This window comes from Coregonus clupeaformis, chromosome 2 (assembly GCF_020615455.1).
Source record: "Coregonus clupeaformis isolate EN_2021a chromosome 2, ASM2061545v1, whole genome shotgun sequence".
Lineage (NCBI taxonomy): Eukaryota > Metazoa > Chordata > Actinopteri > Salmoniformes > Salmonidae > Coregonus > Coregonus clupeaformis.
Window position 1 is genome coordinate 19,235,434 of NC_059193.1, and position 17,875 is coordinate 19,253,308.

Sequence of the window (17,875 nt, forward strand, 5' to 3'; positions counted from 1 at the left end):
GACTAAAATGTAAATGTAATATATTGAAGGAGAACTGCACTTGTTTTGAATGACGTGCAATTCTGTCTGTCGCTTTGGAATTTCATTTGTTGTAATGTGTAATTGTACATTTATAGTGTTGTATTGAGTCTGATCATGTTGATTTATTGTTCCCAGGGCACCCTTGTAAATGAGACCCTGGTTTCAAGGGGTTTCCCCCAGTTTCCCATCATTAACAAAAATAGGAATACGCCTGATTTATTAAAGTGATCTAATCATCCAGCCCTTGATTTATTTTATCAGATGTGTTAGTGCTGGGCTAGAACAAAAGCCTGCACACCCTGTGGGTCGCCATATTGAGAGGCCTGTCCTGACAGAGTAGTCTCTAGCATGTGAATACGTTACTTTCTTTCTCAGAGATTGTGTTCTTCTTATTTAAATTAGGTGGGGGATTTCTTTGATTTGATCAACTGACTACTAGTTAACAGATCATTGTCTATAAACCCATCATACCCTGGTGTTTTTGTACCTATCATAAGCCTGTAGTTAGTATATTTATCAAATAACATACAGTACATGAAAAGTCCTTCTTAAAAATTACTTATTTCAAGTCTGTTTTTCTTTCTGCACTTATTTTAAAGACTCTGAGAGAATCAACAGAAACGTGTAAACCCGCCGGCTCTCTTTCTTTCTCTCACTCTTTCTTTCTCTCTGCGCAGCGTTTCTTACCATGAAGGAGGGAGGATTTGAGAGGCAGGACTTATATAAGGTTCTTAGTACTCTCTCTCTCTCTCTCTCTCTCGCTCTCTCTCGCTCTCTCTCGCTCTCTCGCTCTCTCTCTCTCTCTCTCTCTCTCTCTCTCTCTCTCTCTCTCTCTCTCTCTCTCTCTCTCTCTCTCTCTCTCTCTCTCTCTCTTGCTCTCTGTCTCTTTCTGCCTTTCTATCTCTCTCTCTCTGAGAGAGAGAGAGGTGCTGTACTTAGAGAGGAACAGGAGAGAGAGAGAGAGAGAGAGAGAGAGAGAGATGCTGTACTTAGAGAGGAACAGAAGAGAGAGAGACAGAGGGGCTGTACGGAGAGAGAGAGAGAGAGGTGCTGTACTTAGAGAGGAACAGAAGAGAGAGAGACAGAGGGGCTGTACGGAGAGAGAGAGAGGTGCTGTACTTAGAGAGGAACAGAAGAGAGAGACAGAGGGGCTGTACAGAGAGAGAGAGAGAGGTGCTGTATTTAGAGAGGAACAGAAGAGGGAGAGACAGAGGGGCTGTACGGAGAGAGAGAGAGAGAGGTGCTGTACTTAGAGAGGAACAGAAGAGAGAGAGACAGAGGGGCTGTACGGAGAGAGAGAGAGAGGTGCTGTACTTAGAGAGGAACAGAAGAGAGAGAGACAGGGGCTGAACGTAGAGAGGGACAATAGAGCGAGAGAGGGGCTGTATGGAGAGAGGGACAAGAGAGCGAGAGAGGGGCTGTACGGAGAGAGGAACAGCAGAGGCCTACAGACAGAGTGGATGCCAGTTTGTGCTGGAGGGATGGAGGTAGGGGAAAGAGGGAGGTAGGGGAAAGAGGGAGGGAGGGAGGGAGGTAGGGGAAAGAGGGAGGGGACAGAGGGAGGGAGGTAGGGGACAGAGGGAGGGAGGGAGTGGGGAGCTCCGCTGAGTGGTTCCTTCTGCAGGCGTTGCACTCTCTCTGTTCTGTTCTAAACACGTTACACGTGGTGCCTCTTTCACTCACTCTCCCTCTCTCTCTCCTTCACTCTATCGTTCTCTCTGTTTCTTCACTCTGATCCTGAATTACAGGGAGACGTCCTCACGGTCATCAGACGAGCGGATGAAAACTGGATTGAAGGAAAGCTGGGAGACAAAGTTGGCATCTTCCCTTTCCAGTTCAGTGAGGTTAGTAATTTCTTTCTTTCTTTCTTTCTTTCATCCATCTATGTACTGTATAGTGAGAGTACCATACTGTCAGATATGATCAACATTGTGAAACCTGCCCTTTCAGGACCCTATACATTGGTATCTTGTAATAAAGTCTTTACTGTAATGTCGTTAATACTGGCTCAGTGCTGGGGCAGTACTTTGATTCCTCTCAAATCTCTCCTCTTTGATTCATACTTAAATGTCAGGCCTCATAGAGCTAATCCTACTCTCCCTGCTGAGTCTGCCCTCGTCCCTATAAAGGGTCCGCTTTCCTCCTTTTCCTTCTACCACTCTCTTCTGTTCTATTTTTAACCTTCTAACACTCTCTTTCCTCTCCTCTCCTCTTCTTTCATATCCATCCCTCTGTTCTCCTGTTGTGTTCTCTCTTCCTCTCTCCTCCTCTCTCCGCCTGCCTTTCTCTCTGCCTGCCTGCCTCACTCGCTTCCTGCTTCCCTCCCTCTCTCCCGTCCTGCCTCTCTGCCCGCCTGCTCTGCCTGTGTAGCAGCATCACTCCGCTCCACTCTGCCTCCTGCTCCTCTTAACAACAGTCACGACTGACTGCCTGTCTCAACTGGTGCTTTTCTGCCTGCCTGCCTGCCTGACTGCCTAGAGGCTAGCCTACAAGTGCAGCATGACAGCTAAGGAGTGAGAGAGTACAGGCTTCTTTAAAACTGATGCGTCACAGATCAGAGACGACCACAGTGGGGATCCAAGGGATGGCAGGTAAAGTGGCTGAGGGAGGAGGAAGAGGAGGAGGAGGAGGGAGGAAGGAAGAAGAATTTCCTCTCTGTTTGTGATCAACAGTTTCATTTTCACTGAGAGATTAGGAGAGAGTGTGTTCTCTATGTATGTTCTCTCTCTCCCTCTTTTTCTCTCTCTCGGTCTCTCTCTCCGTCTCTCTCTCGGTCTCTCTCTCTCTTTCTCTCTTGTCTCTCTCTCTCTCTCTCGGTCTCTCTCACTCTCTCTGTCTCTCTCTCGGTCTCTCTCTCTCTTTCTCTCTTGTCTCTCTCTCTCTCTCTCGGTCTCTCTCACTCTCTCTCTCTCTCTCTCGGTCTCTCTCACTCTCTCTCTCTCTCTCTTGTCTCTCTCTCTCTCCGTCTCTCTCACTCTCTCCGTCTCGCTCACTCTCTCGGTCTCTCTCGGTCTCTCTCGGTCTCTCTCGGTCTCTCTCTCGGTCTCTCTCCGTCTCTCTCTCTCGGTCTCTCTCACTCTCTCCGTCTCTCTCACTCTCTCCGTCTCTCTCTCTCTCTCTCTCTCTCTCTCTCTCTCTCTCTCTCTCTCTCTCTCTCTCTCTCTCTCTCTCTCTCTCTCTCTCTCTCTCTCTCTCTCTCTCTCGTCTCTCTCTCTCTCTCTCTCTTGTCTCTCTCTCTCTCTCTCTCTTGTCTCTCTCTCTCTCTCTCTCGTCTCTCTCTCTCTCTCTCTCTCTCTCTCTCTCGTCTCTCTCTCTCTCTCTCTCTCGTCTCTCTCTCTCTCTTGTCTCTCTCACTCTCTCCGTCTCTCTCACTCTCTCCGTCTCTCTCTCGGTCTCTCTCTCTCTCTCTCTCTCTCACTCTCTCGGTCTCTCTCACTCTGATCCTGTAATGTGTTTCTTCTCTCCCAGCCAAACACGGCAGCAGCAGCCAAGCTTCTGGAGGGAAAGATCTGGAAGGGGAGTGACTCCTCTGCTGAATCTCGCCCAGGGATCGGGAGTGGGAATGGGGTTAGCAACAGCGGGACCTGTGACTCAACAAACCCCAACCGGTCAACCTGCTTCGGGGCACCCCAGGGCCCCACGAAGACCCCCAATATTTCTGCTCTCAACATCCCCACCACCACCCAGGAGAAACAGCAACAAGCTAGCAGCAGCACCCTGTACCAGTCGAACCAGACACAACCTTCTAATATCGACGGTCTGTTCCAATCAACCCAGGCACAACAACCTGCTAATATCAACAGTGTGTACCAGCCGCCCCAGGGGCAGGGGCAGCCACCCAGTGCCCTCAACAGCCTGAACCACCAGGAGCATCAGGGTCACCAGAGCCGGCCGTCCCACCCCTCCGACCCCCCTGCCAACCACAGCTCCTCTAACCACTCAGGCTCAGGTGTGACATCACAGCGCGTGAAGCGAAGCTCTGAGAGCACTGGCAGACACCAACAGGTGAGTCCTCAGATTTGTGATTTTATTTTATTTTATTTTACATGTATTTATCTAGGCAAGTCAGTTAAGAACAAATTCTTATTTACAATGACGGCCTACCAAAAGGGGACGGGGGGTGGGATTAAAAATAAATAAATATATATATATACAGTGGAGAAAAAAAGTATTTAGTCAGCCACCAATTGTGCAAGTTCTCCCACTTAAAAAGATGAGAGAGGCCTGTAATTTTCATCATAGGTACACGTCAACTATGACAGACAAATTGAGATTTTTTTTCTCCAGAAAATCACATTGTAGGATTTTTTATGAATTTATTTGCAAATTATGGTGGAAAATAAGTTTTTGGTCACCTACAAACAAGCAAGATTTCTGGCTCTCACAGACCTGTAACTTCTTCTTTAAGGGGCTCCTCTGTCCTCCACTCGTTACCTGTATTAATGGCACCTGTTTGAACTTGTTATCAGTATAAAAGACACCTGTCCACAACCTCAAACAGTCACACTCCAAACTCCACTATGGCCAAGACCAAAGAGCTGTCAAAGGACACCAGAAACAAAATTGTAGACCTGCACCAGGCTGGGAAGACTGAATCTGCAATAGGTAAGCAACTTGGTTTGAAGAAATCAACTGTGGGAGCAATTATTAGGAAATGGAAGACATACAAGACCACTGATAATCTCCCTCGATCTGGGGCTCCACGCAAGATCTCACCCCGTGGGGTCAAAATGATCACAAGAACGGTGAGCAAAAATCCCAGAACCACACGGGGGGACCTAGTGAATGACCTGCAGAAAGCTGGGACCAAAGTAACAAAGCCTACCATCAGTAACACACTACGCCGCCAGGGACTCAAATCCTGCAGTGCAAGACGTGTCCCCCTGCTTAAGCCAGTACATGTCCAGGCCCGTCTGAAGTTTGCTAGAGTGCATTTGGATGATCCAGAAGAGGATTGGGATAATGTCATATGGTCAGATGAAAACAAAATAGAACTTTTTGGTAAAAACTCAACTCGTCGTGTTTGGAGGACAAAGAATGCTGAGTTGCATCCAAAGAACACCATACCTACTGTGAAGCATGGGGGTGGAAACATCATGCTTTGGGGCAGTTTTTCTGCAAAGGGACCAGGACGACTGATCCGTGTAAAGGAAAGAATGAATGGGGCCATGTATCGTGAGATTTTGAGTGAAAACCTCCTTCCATCAGCAAGGGCATTGAAGATGAAACGTGGCTGGGTCTTTCAGCATGACAATGATCCCAAACACACCGCCCGGGCAACGAAGGAGTGGCTTCGTAAGAATCATTTCAAGGTCCTGGAGTGGCTAGCCAGTCTCCAGATCTCAACCCCATAGAAAATCTTTGGAGGGGAGTTGAAAGTCTGTGTTGCCCAGCGACAGCCCCAAAACATCACTGCTCTAGAGGAGATCTGCATGGAGGAATGGGCCAAAATACCAGCAACAGTGTGTGAAAACCTTGTGAAGACTTACAGAAAACGTTTGACCTGTGTCATTGCCAACAAAGGGTATATAACAAAGTATTGAGCAACTTTTGTTATTGACCAAATACTTATTTTCCACCATAATTTGCAAATAAATTCATTAAAAATCCTACAATGTGATTTTCTGGAAACATTTTTCTCATTTTGTCTGTCATAGTTGACGTGTACCTATGATGAAAATTACAGGCCTCTCTCATCTTTTTAAGTGTGAGAACTTGCACAATTGGTGGCTGACTAAATACTTTTTTCCCCACTGTATATCTCATTTACATTTTAGTCATTTAGCAGACGCTCTTATCCAGAGCGACTTACAGGAGCAATTAGGGTTAAGTGCCTTGCTCAAGGGCACATCAACAGATTTTTCACCTAGTCGGCTCAGGGATTAGAACCAGAGACCTTTCGGTTACTGGCACAACGCTCTTAACCACTAAGCTACCTGCCGCCCCATTTATTATTATTATTATTATTTGCCTGAACGAGAGCCAGTCAGCCTGAGTAACCGTGTGCCGAGGCTTTCGCCAAATGGAATTCTTGAGGTGGAGTAACTCTGCCAGATCACGGTCGAACCAGAGGCTGAACCTGTTTTTAATTCTCATTTTCTTTATGGGGGCGTGTTTGTTAACAATACCACTAAAAATATCAAAAAGGAAGGTCAAAGCATCTTCGACAGAGGGGATCAAGCTGATTCTATATCAATTTACAGAGGCCAGGTCATGAAGGAAGGCTTGCTCATTAAAGTTTTTTAGCAAGCGTCTATGACAAATCAGGACAGGTTGTTTCACTGAGCAGCCATTACGAACACAGGCTGTAAAACAGTGATCACTAAGGTCATTACAGAAAACACCAGACTGATACCAATCAGAATTCTTTGTGAGGATAACATCAAGGAGAGTAACCTTTTCTGGGTGTTTGGAGTCATACCTAGTAGGATTGGTAATAATCTGAGAAAGGTTTAGGGAGTCCCATTGCTTTAGGACTTGGTCAGGTGGTTTAAGCATGTCCCAGTTTAGGTCACCTAGCAGGACAAATTCAGAGTTAGTGTAAGGGGCCAGGAGTGTGTGTGTTTGTGTGCAGGGGAGCGTAGAGGATTTGGATAAAGCTTCAAGCCATTTACTCTGTTGCTCAGTGTCTTGGTGTTGACTTTGCTTGATTCCTACATAGTACGGTCTGGTTTTCTTGTTGTTATATTCTTCCTCCTTGAGAATAAATAGTCCTTTAACACAGGCTGTTTTCAGAATTACTAGTCATTTAACACAGCTGTTTTTAAAAGGATAATTGAGTCAGAGGACAGTCAAGGGCTGCATCTCAAATGGGGGGGAGCATTATGACCCAGAGGGAGGGGAAGCATTATTACAGATGGAGTTAGTGAATGATAGAGGGATTGAAGGAGAGATGGATGGAGGTAGTGAATGATAGAGGAAGTGAAGGAGAGATAGATGGAGGTATTGGAAGATGGAGGGAGTGAATGATAGATTGATGGAGGTAGTGAAAGATGTTGGGGAGTGTATAGGAAACAGCAAGGAAGCCCAGATTCCAATCAGAGTGTTTGGTATGAAGGCCAGGCTTCCCTGAAGCTGATGAGTAGCAGTCTGAAAGGGCATAGCATGATCCTGCTGTAGTCTGGCCTGGGAGATAGCAGTCTGAAAGGGCATAGCATGATCCTGCTGTAGTCTGGCCTGGGAGATAGCAGTCTGAAAGGGCATAGCATGATCCTGCTGTAGTCTGGCCTGGGAGATAGCAGTCTGAAAGGGCATAGCATGCTCCTGCTGTAGTCTGGCCTGGGAGATAGCAGTCTGAAAGGGCATAGCATGCTCCTGCTGTAGTCTGGCCTGGGAGATAGCGGTCTGAAAGGGCATAGCATGCTCCTGCTGTAGTCTGGCCTTGGAGATAGCAGTCTGAAAGGGCATAGCATGCTCCTGCTGTAGTCTGGCCTGGGAGATAGAATACATCTGCGTCCAAAATGGGACCCTTTTCCCTATATATTCCCTATATAGACCAGGGCTCTGGTCAAAAGTAGTGCACTATGTAGGGTGCAATTTGGTTTGGGGCCACAGACAGGAAGGGTGCTCAACGATGCTTCTCAGGTGCTCAGTTAGCAGAGGTGTATCTGAGAAGAGATGGAGGGGACAACAACCTTGACCTTACTTAGTGTACCATCAACATAATCTGGTCTGCTGATAAAGCATTAGCTATGCAGCTATGCTAACTCAGGTGCAGTACCTACTGCATGTTATGTTGTGCCTGGTCCCAGATAAAGAAATGAATCCTATACCTTTTACCCCAAATGATACTGTACGACTACACTATGCTGTCTAGTCATAGTCATTTCAAATAAGTTTATTCTGAAGCTAGTGCTATGCCAGCCTTACCAACACAAACACCTCTGCAGAGATTTAATTTCAAACCAACCTCAGGGCTCAACACTGACCTTTTTTTTATACTGAACAAAAATATAAACGCAACATGTAAAGTGTTGGTCCCAGGCAGTGGCGGCTGGTGAAAAATATTCTCGGTGGGGCTGTGCCATACTTTTTTTTTTCCTGTAACCATCGCGATATATTTTAACACAAACTGCAGGACAGCAGTGCTCAGTGAAACATTCAGTAATTATTTAATGCCAATATTAAAAAGTTGAGGCATTCTTACACAAAAACATATTACACAAACCCAAGCCTTTCATTTGCATTTAAAGTGAACTTTTCACCATTGGTAGTAAACAGGCAACGCAACAGGCATGCTGTCAGAACAGAGTGGAAAGTGGACAATAACATGAAATTATTATAAAGTTTATAGGAAATCTTACACTGTATGAAAGGATGTATAATATAGAAATGGATATCAAGTGGATGAACTCAAACCTTTGACTGGAAGAATAGCATACAGTATTTTATGATCATACTAAATGTGACTAATTGTTAATGTGCTCCAGAACTGCAACAATTAATTGATACAAAACAACATATATACAGTAATATTAGCAAAGACACTATTAAGACTTTCTAGAGTACCATATATAACTGGATTTTTTATGCTAAGGTCAACTATATACAAAGAAACATGCGGCCAGAGCTGCTCTGTGTGTGTGTGTCTGTCATCTTATTTGTACAGGAATTTTGCCCGTCTGTCCTTCTGAGTGGCAAACCTCTCAATGACCCTTTGATTAAAGTCAGGAATGTCCCTGACAAGTTTCTTCTCCATGGAGAGCATGGCCAGAGCGTTCAGGCGATCCTGTGTCATGCTGTTTCTCAGGAAGGTCTTGATCCTTTTCAGTGTAGAGAAGCACCTTTCTGACTCAGCAGTTGTCATGGGTGTGGTGATGAGGATCTTGAGGAGGCTGGCAGTCTCTGTGAAAGTGCTCTGAAGGTTGTTCTCCATGAAGAACTGGTACAGGGGCACTGCACCACTACAAGCCTTGAACTCACTGTTCTCATAGATGAGGGACAGTTTGGTTTTGAGCTTGGCCTTGTTCAACATGGGGTACGCCTCCACGGTTGTTTCAAGCGCTGTATCGGGGAACTTCACACTGTGTTGTGGGAACAACTCTCCGTGCAATAGTGTTGCGCTGATGAGGTGCTGGGTGAAGGAGAACCTCTCTTTGGCATGACTCAGGATGGTATCACATACCTGTAAAAGATACATCATCAGCTTTAATTTGCAATTAAGCTATTTTGATGCAAGTGATCCTGACTGACACATGCCTATGTCCAACTCAAGTATATGATTACCAAGGTGCTGATTGTTCAGGGTTTTGGCTACATACTACCAGGCCTGAAAAAAGTTCTAGGTGGGAAACACTGACAATTACATCACAACTTACCTCTATAGCCAACCTCTGTTGTTCTCCTGGTCCCAGCATCCTCCGTCGCTTGATGGGCTGTTGCTGCTCGTCAGATGCGCTGTCCCCACACAAAGAGGGAATTGAGGCCCTGGGTCAAAAAATAAAGTTTAATTTGATAACTTGCAATCAGACTTCTTAACTCACTGTAATTCCCCCTCAACACACAACCAGTGACTTATATATATATATAGACAGACAGACAGACAGACAGACAGACAGACAGACAGACAGACAGACAGTGTGTATATACACACAAACTATGTCTAGTAACTGCTTTTAACCTGTGATGTACATAATTAACTGATGTTATTACGTTTTAAAGCCTTTTTCTATTACATTTGTGAGAGGGATGCAACATAATTTTGTTCTGCTGTTCACTTAGCAATAAAGTTAATATTCAATAACAACTAGGCCTCTTCTAGAAATTGACCTGGTGGACACCTGAATAATTATTACAAACTGTGTAGTACTTTCCTGCATTATTATCAACGTCTGATTGTGTCTTCTCTTCCTTTTAAAATACTAAAACAAATATAATTGTGACGGCTCTATGATAATCACTCACACAAGCACCAACTGGCAGTGGGTGGAAACGTCAGTCGTCTCGTCAGCTTGAATGGCGATAAAATCAGCACTCTTTACTTCCTCCAGGATGTAATCCTTAAGCATTGACAGCATACAGTCCAACAGCTCGTTCTGTATCGTCTTTGACGTGCCCTTAAAAACGGTAGCTGTCTTCAGGTGCTCCTCCAGCACACTGTCGAGGGAGGCAACAAAATCCACTAAGCCCCGGAAAATGCCGGGGTTGTCTGAAGTCAGTCTCCTCGTGCCCACGCAAGGCCAACTCAAAAGCCCCACAGAACTTCACACAATCGATAATTTTGGATAGAATGTGCCTGTTTTTATCCACCTCCTCATTGTGTTTCCTCACCGCAATCCTGTGGCCGTCATCCAGCTGCGTAGCAATGTTCACCCTTCCTAATACAGCTAGCTTTACAGAGTTGTCCATGTGTGCCCTGGTGTTCTCATGTTTCTTTACCTTCTCTGACAGGTGCTTCATATCCCCTCACTCCGGTACCTGTCCATGCTGAATCTGACCCGTCGTTTTAAAAAAGCAAGCACGGAAAGCAAAATAAAGCATTAGCATCAGTGCACCCAGCTAGCCAAGCCTTCCTGGTGTACCAGCTACGGGAGAAGCCGCGCATATACTGCTTCCCTTTCTCGCTAGCCTGCTGTCTGATTGAGAGGTCAGGTTGATCTGGGCCCAGCTCTTTCACCCGAACTTTCTCTGACAAAGTTCTCCTCTCAAACGGATCTTGGAGGAGAGATTTCACCGAGTTAGGGTTGGGTCTTGGAGGAGTAACGTTTGCGTTCGCCATTGTTGTCTAGTAAAATGGCGTCACTGGACCCCCGGTCCTTATTTTATCAGGGGCGAGCTTGGAGGCGGTAAAATAATCGCCCTCCTTGGATTCGATTTAAGATCGCTTATTGACTACATTTTATGTCATACATTCATATCTTAAATTAGCAATTGGCTTAACTGCTACGTAGACCCGCCTCCTCGGGGCACTTTCTGTATCGCCCAGAGCTGACGAGGCGTTTGACAGGCAGAGGAAAGGTTGCGAATATGATTTTCTATCATATCTTACACATATTACTGTGTGCATTCCATATTTCAAACACACAAATATTGACATACTGATGTTTTTATTATTATTATTATTATTATTTTTTATTTTTTTATTTTTTAAAATAATTTTATTTAAGGGGCGGCGCCCTAGCGCCCTCTATCGGCCAGCCGCCACTGGTCCCAGGTTTCATGAACTGCAATAAAAGATCCCAGATTTTTTCCATACGCACAAAAAGCTTATTTCTCTCAAATGTTGTGCACAAATTTGTTTACATCCGTGTTAGAGAACATTTCTCCTTTGCCAAGATAATCCATCCACCTGACAGGTGTGGCATATCAAGAAGCTGTTTAAATTGCATGATCATTACAGAGGCGCACCTTGTGCTGGGGACAATAAAAGGCCACTCTAAAATGTGCAGTTTTGTCACACAACATAATGCCACAGATGTCTCACGTTTTTAGATAGCATGCAATTGGCATGCTTCCTGCAAGAATGTCCACAATAGAATGTAATGTTAATTTCTCTACCATAAGCCGCCTCCAACATTTTAGAGAATTTTGCAGTACGTCCAACCGGCCTCACAACCGCAGACCACGTGTAACCACCCCAGCCCAGGACCTCCACATCTAGCTTCTTCACCTGTGGGATTGTCGGAGACCAGCCAACCAGACAGCTGATGAAACGGAGGAGTATTTCTGTCTGTAATAAAGCCCTTTTGTGTGGAAAAAACGAATTCTGATTGGCTGGGCCTGGCTCCCCAGTGGGTGTGTCCCTGCCCAGTCATGTGATATCCATAGATTAGGGCCTAAAATGTTTATTTCAATTGACTGATATCCTTAAATGAACTGTAACTCAGTAAAAGGAATTTAGGAGCACAAATATATATTTTGCTTTTAGATATGGAAGCTAGAATCCTTCATTTTTTTTAGGCACACAGTTCTCACAGCAACATATTTAGGCATATATGTGAGTAAAATGGACACACTGTAGAGCCCTGCAACCTACCACTCACTGACTGTTGCCAGCTGACCTACCCTTTTAAGATAATGAGTTTGATTAAATAGGAACTTCACTGCTCTAGCCTGCAATTATACATGTCAGGGAGGGAGAGAATCATGTTGAAAGTGCAGATGTAGACTCATGCTCTCACGCAGGGATAAAGAGTAGAAGGAGGTAGAAAGAGGAGGAGGAGGAGGAGGGCGGTCCACAGCGCCCCTCTGTCTCTCTGTTGATCCCTCGCATGATGACGATGGTGAGTCACTCTGTAGAGTCAGTTATATAACAGAACCCCTCATCTCTCTCTCTCGCCTCTCTCCCTCTCTTTCTCTCTTATTCCTGATCCCCCTCTCTCTTTCTGACTTTGTCTTTCCCTCTCTTTCTCTCTCTCTCCTTTCTCTCATCCCTCTCTCTCTCTCATTCTTGCTCTCTCTTATCTGCCTGAGAGCTCCTTCCTCTCCACTGAGCAGGTAACACTCTTTCACGATGCTGTGCCAATAATAGCAGACAAGCCTAGTCCTGCAGGCCCTTCCTTCCTTCCTTCCGCCCTCCCTCCCTCCCTCCCTCCCTCCCTCCCTCTGTCCCCGCTAAACAGAGGGAGGTTGTTAATGGTATGTGTGTTTTCTTCCCACCTCAGCACTAAGTTCTGATGTCATGATGTTGATGGTGGGATTATAGGAAGTAAAGCAGTAATGATGTAAATGAAGTGAAATAATCTTTAACATTGCTGTTTATTTGCAGAGCTTTAAGTTAACGTTATACAGTACGGGCTTCATAATCAGAGAACCACGTTCTGTCAACATTATCAACATGTCAACAACGGATATAAAATGCTATGAGGCTGTCTGTGGAGAACTGTTTATTTGTCCTGTTTCTTTGCCATATCCGATTTGTGAGTGCCAGTCATGTTTGGGATGACAACCAATGAAAGAGGAGTTGGCTAATGAAGCACAAACAAACAGATCTGTGCTAACAGTCACTAACAGTTTAACAGTTGCTAAGACATTACCTGCTGCTAACAGTTGACTTGTTGTGTTGCTAGTTGCTGGAGATGGTATGAGATTATACCAAGTGGTGAGATAGTAGGAACACCCTACCATGCCGTGTTTCTGGAGGTGTGATGCTAATAGCGTGGGTCTGGAACACCGCTATGTAGTGTTTACAGAGTGACTACACTGTGAACCACAAACCACTACAACAGGAGAGGGAGGGGGGAGGAGAAGAGGAGGGGGCGGAGGAGGAGAGGGCAGGTGGTGGGGGAGAGGGCAGGTGGTGGGGGAAAGGGGAGGAGAGGGCAGGTGGTGGGGGAGAGGGCAGGTGGTGGGAGAAAGGGGAGGAGAGGGCAGGTGGTGGGGGAGAGGGGAGGGAGAGAGGGGAGGGGGAGGATGAGAGGAGGAGGGGAAGTAGTGTGAGGTTGAAGGTAGGAGTGAGATGCTTTAGAAATAACCACAACAACAGGAGGGGAGGAGAGCAGGAATGAAAAAATACGGTGCTGAGATTCACTGCTTGTTTTGTCTTTGGAATGAATTATGTTGATGTCCTGGTTAGAACAGCCAGTTCCTGTAGTCTGAAGTGATGTGTTGTTGACGTCCTGGTTAGAACAGCCAGTTCCTGTAGTCTGAAGTGATGTGTTGTTGACGTCCTGGTTAGAACAGCCAGTTCCTAGAGTCTGAAGTGATGTGTTGTTGACGTCCTGGTTAGAACAGCCAGTTCCTGTAGTCTGAAGTGATGTGTTGTTGACGTCCTGGTTAGAACAGCCAGTTCCTGTAGTCTGAAGTGATGTGTTGTTGACGTCCTGGTTAGAACAGCCAGTTCCTAGAGTCTGAAGTGATGTGTTGTTGACGTCCTGGTTAGAACAGCCAGTTCCTGTAGTCTGAAGTGATGTGTTGTTGACGTCCTGGTTAGAACAGCCAGTTCCTGTAGTCTGAAGTGATGTGTTGTTGACGTCCCTGGTTAGAACAGCCAGTTCCTAGAGTCTGAAGTGATGTGTTGTTGACGTCCTGGTTAGAACAGCCAGTTCCTGTAGTCTGAAGTGATGTGTTGTTGACGTCTTGGTTAGAACAGCCAGTTCCTAGAGTCTGAAGTGATGTGTTGTTGACGTCCTGGTTAGAACAGCCAGTTCCTAGAGTCTGAAGTGATGTGTTGTTGACGTCCTGGTTAGAACAGCCAGTTCCTGTAGTCTGAAGTGATGTGTTGTTGACGTCCTGGTTAGAACAGCCAGTTCCTGTAGTCTGAAGTGATGTGTTGTTGACGTCCTGGTTAGAACAGCCAGTTCCTAGAGTCTGAAGTGATGTGTTGTTGACGTCCTGGTTAGAACAGCCAGTTCCTGTAGTCTGAAGTGATGTGTTGTTGACGTCTTGGTTAGAACAGCCAGTTCCTAGAGTCTGAAGTGATGTGTTGTTGACGTCCTGGTTAGAACAGCCAGTTCCTGTAGTCTGAAGTGATGTGTTGTTGACGTTCTGGTTAGAACAGCCAGTTCCTGTAGTCTGAAGTGATGTGTTGTTGACGTCATGGTTAGAACAGCCAGTTCCTAGTCTGAAGTGATGTGTTGTTGACGTCCTGGTTAGAACAGCCAGTTCCTAGAGTCTGAAGTGATGTGTTGTTGACGTCCTGGTTAGAACAGCCAGTTCCTAGAGTCTGAAGTGATGTGTTGTTGACGTCCTGGTTAGAACAGCCAGTTCCTAGAGTCTGAAGTGATGTGTTGTTGACGTCCTGGTTAGAACAGCCAGTTCCTGTAGTCTGAAGTGATGTGTTGTTGACGTCCTGGTTAGAACAGCCAGTTCCTGTAGTCTGAAGTGATGTGTTGTTGACGTCATGGTTAGAACAGCCAGTTCCTAGTCTGAAGTGATGTGTTGTTGACGTCATGGTTAGAACAGCCAGTTCCTAGTCTGAAGTGATGTGTTGTTGACGTCCTGGTTAGAACAGCCAGTTCCTAGAGTCTGAAGTGATGTGTTGTTGACGTCCTGGTTAGAACAGCCAGTTCCTGTAGTCTGGTGCTGTAGCTGGCAACGTTCTGTTCGCTTTCTCTCCCACGACAGAAACCATGAGGCAGTATTTTTTTGCTTCCCAAATGGCATCCTATTCCCTATTTAGTACACTACTTTTGACCAGGGCCTGCATAGTGCTCTGGTCAAAAGTAGGGCACTATATAGGGTGCCGTTTCAAGTGTCTTTCAAGTGTCTCTAAAGAATAGCCTAAACAGAGAGGTCTATCTGCCAAATTCCCTGGATGGTAGAACGCTCGGTAATGAACTGTCATCCTCCCCCCTTCCAGAATCCTCTTAAACATTAGCAGCATATCTCCAGGACCTGCCATGGGGATGCTAACTTGGTCTCACGTTACTTCTGCCTCATAGCATTGCTTTTAACATCGCAAAGTGCATGCCATGCAGGAGACAGTGGCTGATTCATAGCCACTGTATAGCAGGGCTTCGTCCCAAATGCCACCCTATTTTCTACATAGTGCACTACTTTTGACCAGAACCCTATGGGAACATAGTGCACGATGTAGGAAATGGGGTGTGCATTTGGGACTCCGCCAGGATCTTAATCAGGACTTCCTTTGTCCCTCTTCAGGGCACAGTGTGAACATAATGCTGCCTAATGGGCGTGGAGGGGGAGGGGGAGGGGGAGGGGGGAGGAGAGAGAAAAAAAGTAGGTAGGAGTTACACCACAGTACTCCACTGTGAGTCCTTACCCCTCAAACAACCTGAGGCCAACATTATTGCTTTAATAACGTTGTGTAGTAAATAGCTCCATGCCCGATTGTCGTACAGTATCACCATAATGTCATCACACCCACTCTGAAATTACCGTAGACTCCTAGGCAACGCGATGATAACGTCAACATTACTAGCCTAATGTGACTGAGTGACGCACATATATTTTTTTAACAAAATAGATACGAAGCCTCTCCAAATGAGTCAATATCTATTTTGAGTGGCTTGGTTACATAATGAAGTGTCATTATTATCCTGAAGGCTGTGGTCTGACTCGTTGGGAGACGCACCTCAGGTTGTCAGTACTGACTCCACACTAAACCTGCATCAGTACTGACTCACAGACCTTTTCAGCTCTCTGCAGTTCTAGTGATGTAGAGATGTTTAGTTAAAAAGGCCCCTTCTGTATCGCGGTAGGTTTGGCTTGGCACACTCTATGCTCTGTACTGTGTTTCACAGCAAATGAATCATTATTTATAGTGAAGAGACTGACTGGTTGAGGGCAGAAACACATTTCTAAAATCATCAGCATGTTTTGCTGTTCCCATCATGAAATAACAATGACAGTGGCTTACCAGGTGGAACACTGAGGTTACGGCCCAAATCACCCCTATTCCCTAGCTATATAGTGCACTACTTTTGACCAGTAGTGCACTACATAGGGAATAGGGTTCCATTTGGGCCACAGCCTGCTACTTCATCACCTGGGACTGTATCTACAGTGTGGGGTAAATCCCCTTTTGATTTGAACGAAACCTTCCATACATATTTGCCCATTGTAGAAGTGCTCAGAAAGTGACTTTTTGGACCTGAGGTGCTCAAAGTTGACCCATTTTAAATACCCCACCACACCATGAGACATCCATGTCTTCATCACTGGAAAAGATAAATGGTTGAGATTGATATTACATTTACATTTACGTCATTTAGCAGACGCTCTTATCCAGAGCAACTTACAAATAGGTGCATTCACCTTATATCACATTTAAAAGCATACAAACAGGTTTGTCAAACCATTTAATAATAAGAATAATGTTATTTTTTTACCTTTAACCTCAATTATCTAAAAACACGTCAACTCTGTTTTCATATTCGCATATGTTGACCCTATTTTACATCATCTAAGGTTTTTGTGTTGTGCTCTGAACAAATTAAGTGAATCATTCACAAACATTGGCACATTCTAAGATCCGATGACAGTATTGGAAATGTGTTTTCGGACCCTCCCTTGGGTCGTATTCTCGCGGGGCAGAAACCTCAGAGATAAATCGGTAAACTCTGATTTACCACCCCTAAATATCCCTGCACAAGGTCTATTTGCGCCTCTACCGGATGGAAACTACAAGTGTAACGGCTGCGCTCAATGCAATGGCACTTACAAATGTAGATCCTTTAAACACCCCCAAACAGGGAAACAGATCCCAATCAAAGGTGTTATTACGTGCTCCACTAAGGCAGTTATTTATCTTATAACTTGTCCTTGTGGTAAAAATTATGTGGGTAAAACAAAGCGCGAATTAAAAGTACGAATCTCGGAACATCGTAGCACCATTAGGTGCAAAAACTCGACATACCCAGTCGCTGCCCACTTTTTGGAAGCGAACCACTCGATTTCATCCCTACGTTATATCAGCATCGAACATGTCACCCTCCCTAGGAGAGGGGGTGACCTCGACAACTTATTGTTAAAACGAGAGGCTGCCTGGATCTTTAATTTAAAGACCCTTGCTCCCTTCGGTCTCAACGTAGACTTTGATTTGAAGCCATTATTGTGATTTTGCTATTCATTGTAAATGTTTGTGGGCCTATGTAGCCAAGTTGTATCTATGATCGTATGCTATCCATGTTTTTTGTATGTTCTGTTTATCTGTGAATTAACCAATGCTATTAGGCCACACCCGGCCATGATTACAGACACCTGTGTGTGTCCTTTGACACTATAGAAACAAGTGACCCGCAGTGTTTGTCATTATACCCTGATGAAGACAGCTTGTCTGTCGAAACGTTGGCTATTAGGTTATTAAATTATTGTATCTGAGCGCCTAGAGTGTGAGGCTTTCCTTTTCTTTTTCAAGTGTTCTGCTCCGTCCGCACCTCGCCTAAATAGGTGTTCTGCTCCGTTATCTCCGTCCGCACCTCGCCTAAATAGGTGTTCTGCTCCGTTATCTCCG

General features: G+C 45.3%; 1 protein-coding gene across 1 annotated transcript in view; it reads left to right on the forward strand.

The window, feature by feature from the left end:
* Positions 1-17,875, forward strand: part of LOC121531102 (E3 ubiquitin-protein ligase SH3RF1) — a 32,220-nt gene that overhangs the window by 8,576 nt on the left and 5,769 nt on the right. The window contains exons 3-4 of the mRNA XM_041836440.1: positions 1,770-1,865; positions 3,490-4,026. Coding sequence (XP_041692374.1) covers positions 1,770-1,865; positions 3,490-4,026 — 633 coding nt within the window. The remainder of the gene's footprint in view (positions 1-1,769; positions 1,866-3,489; positions 4,027-17,875) is intronic.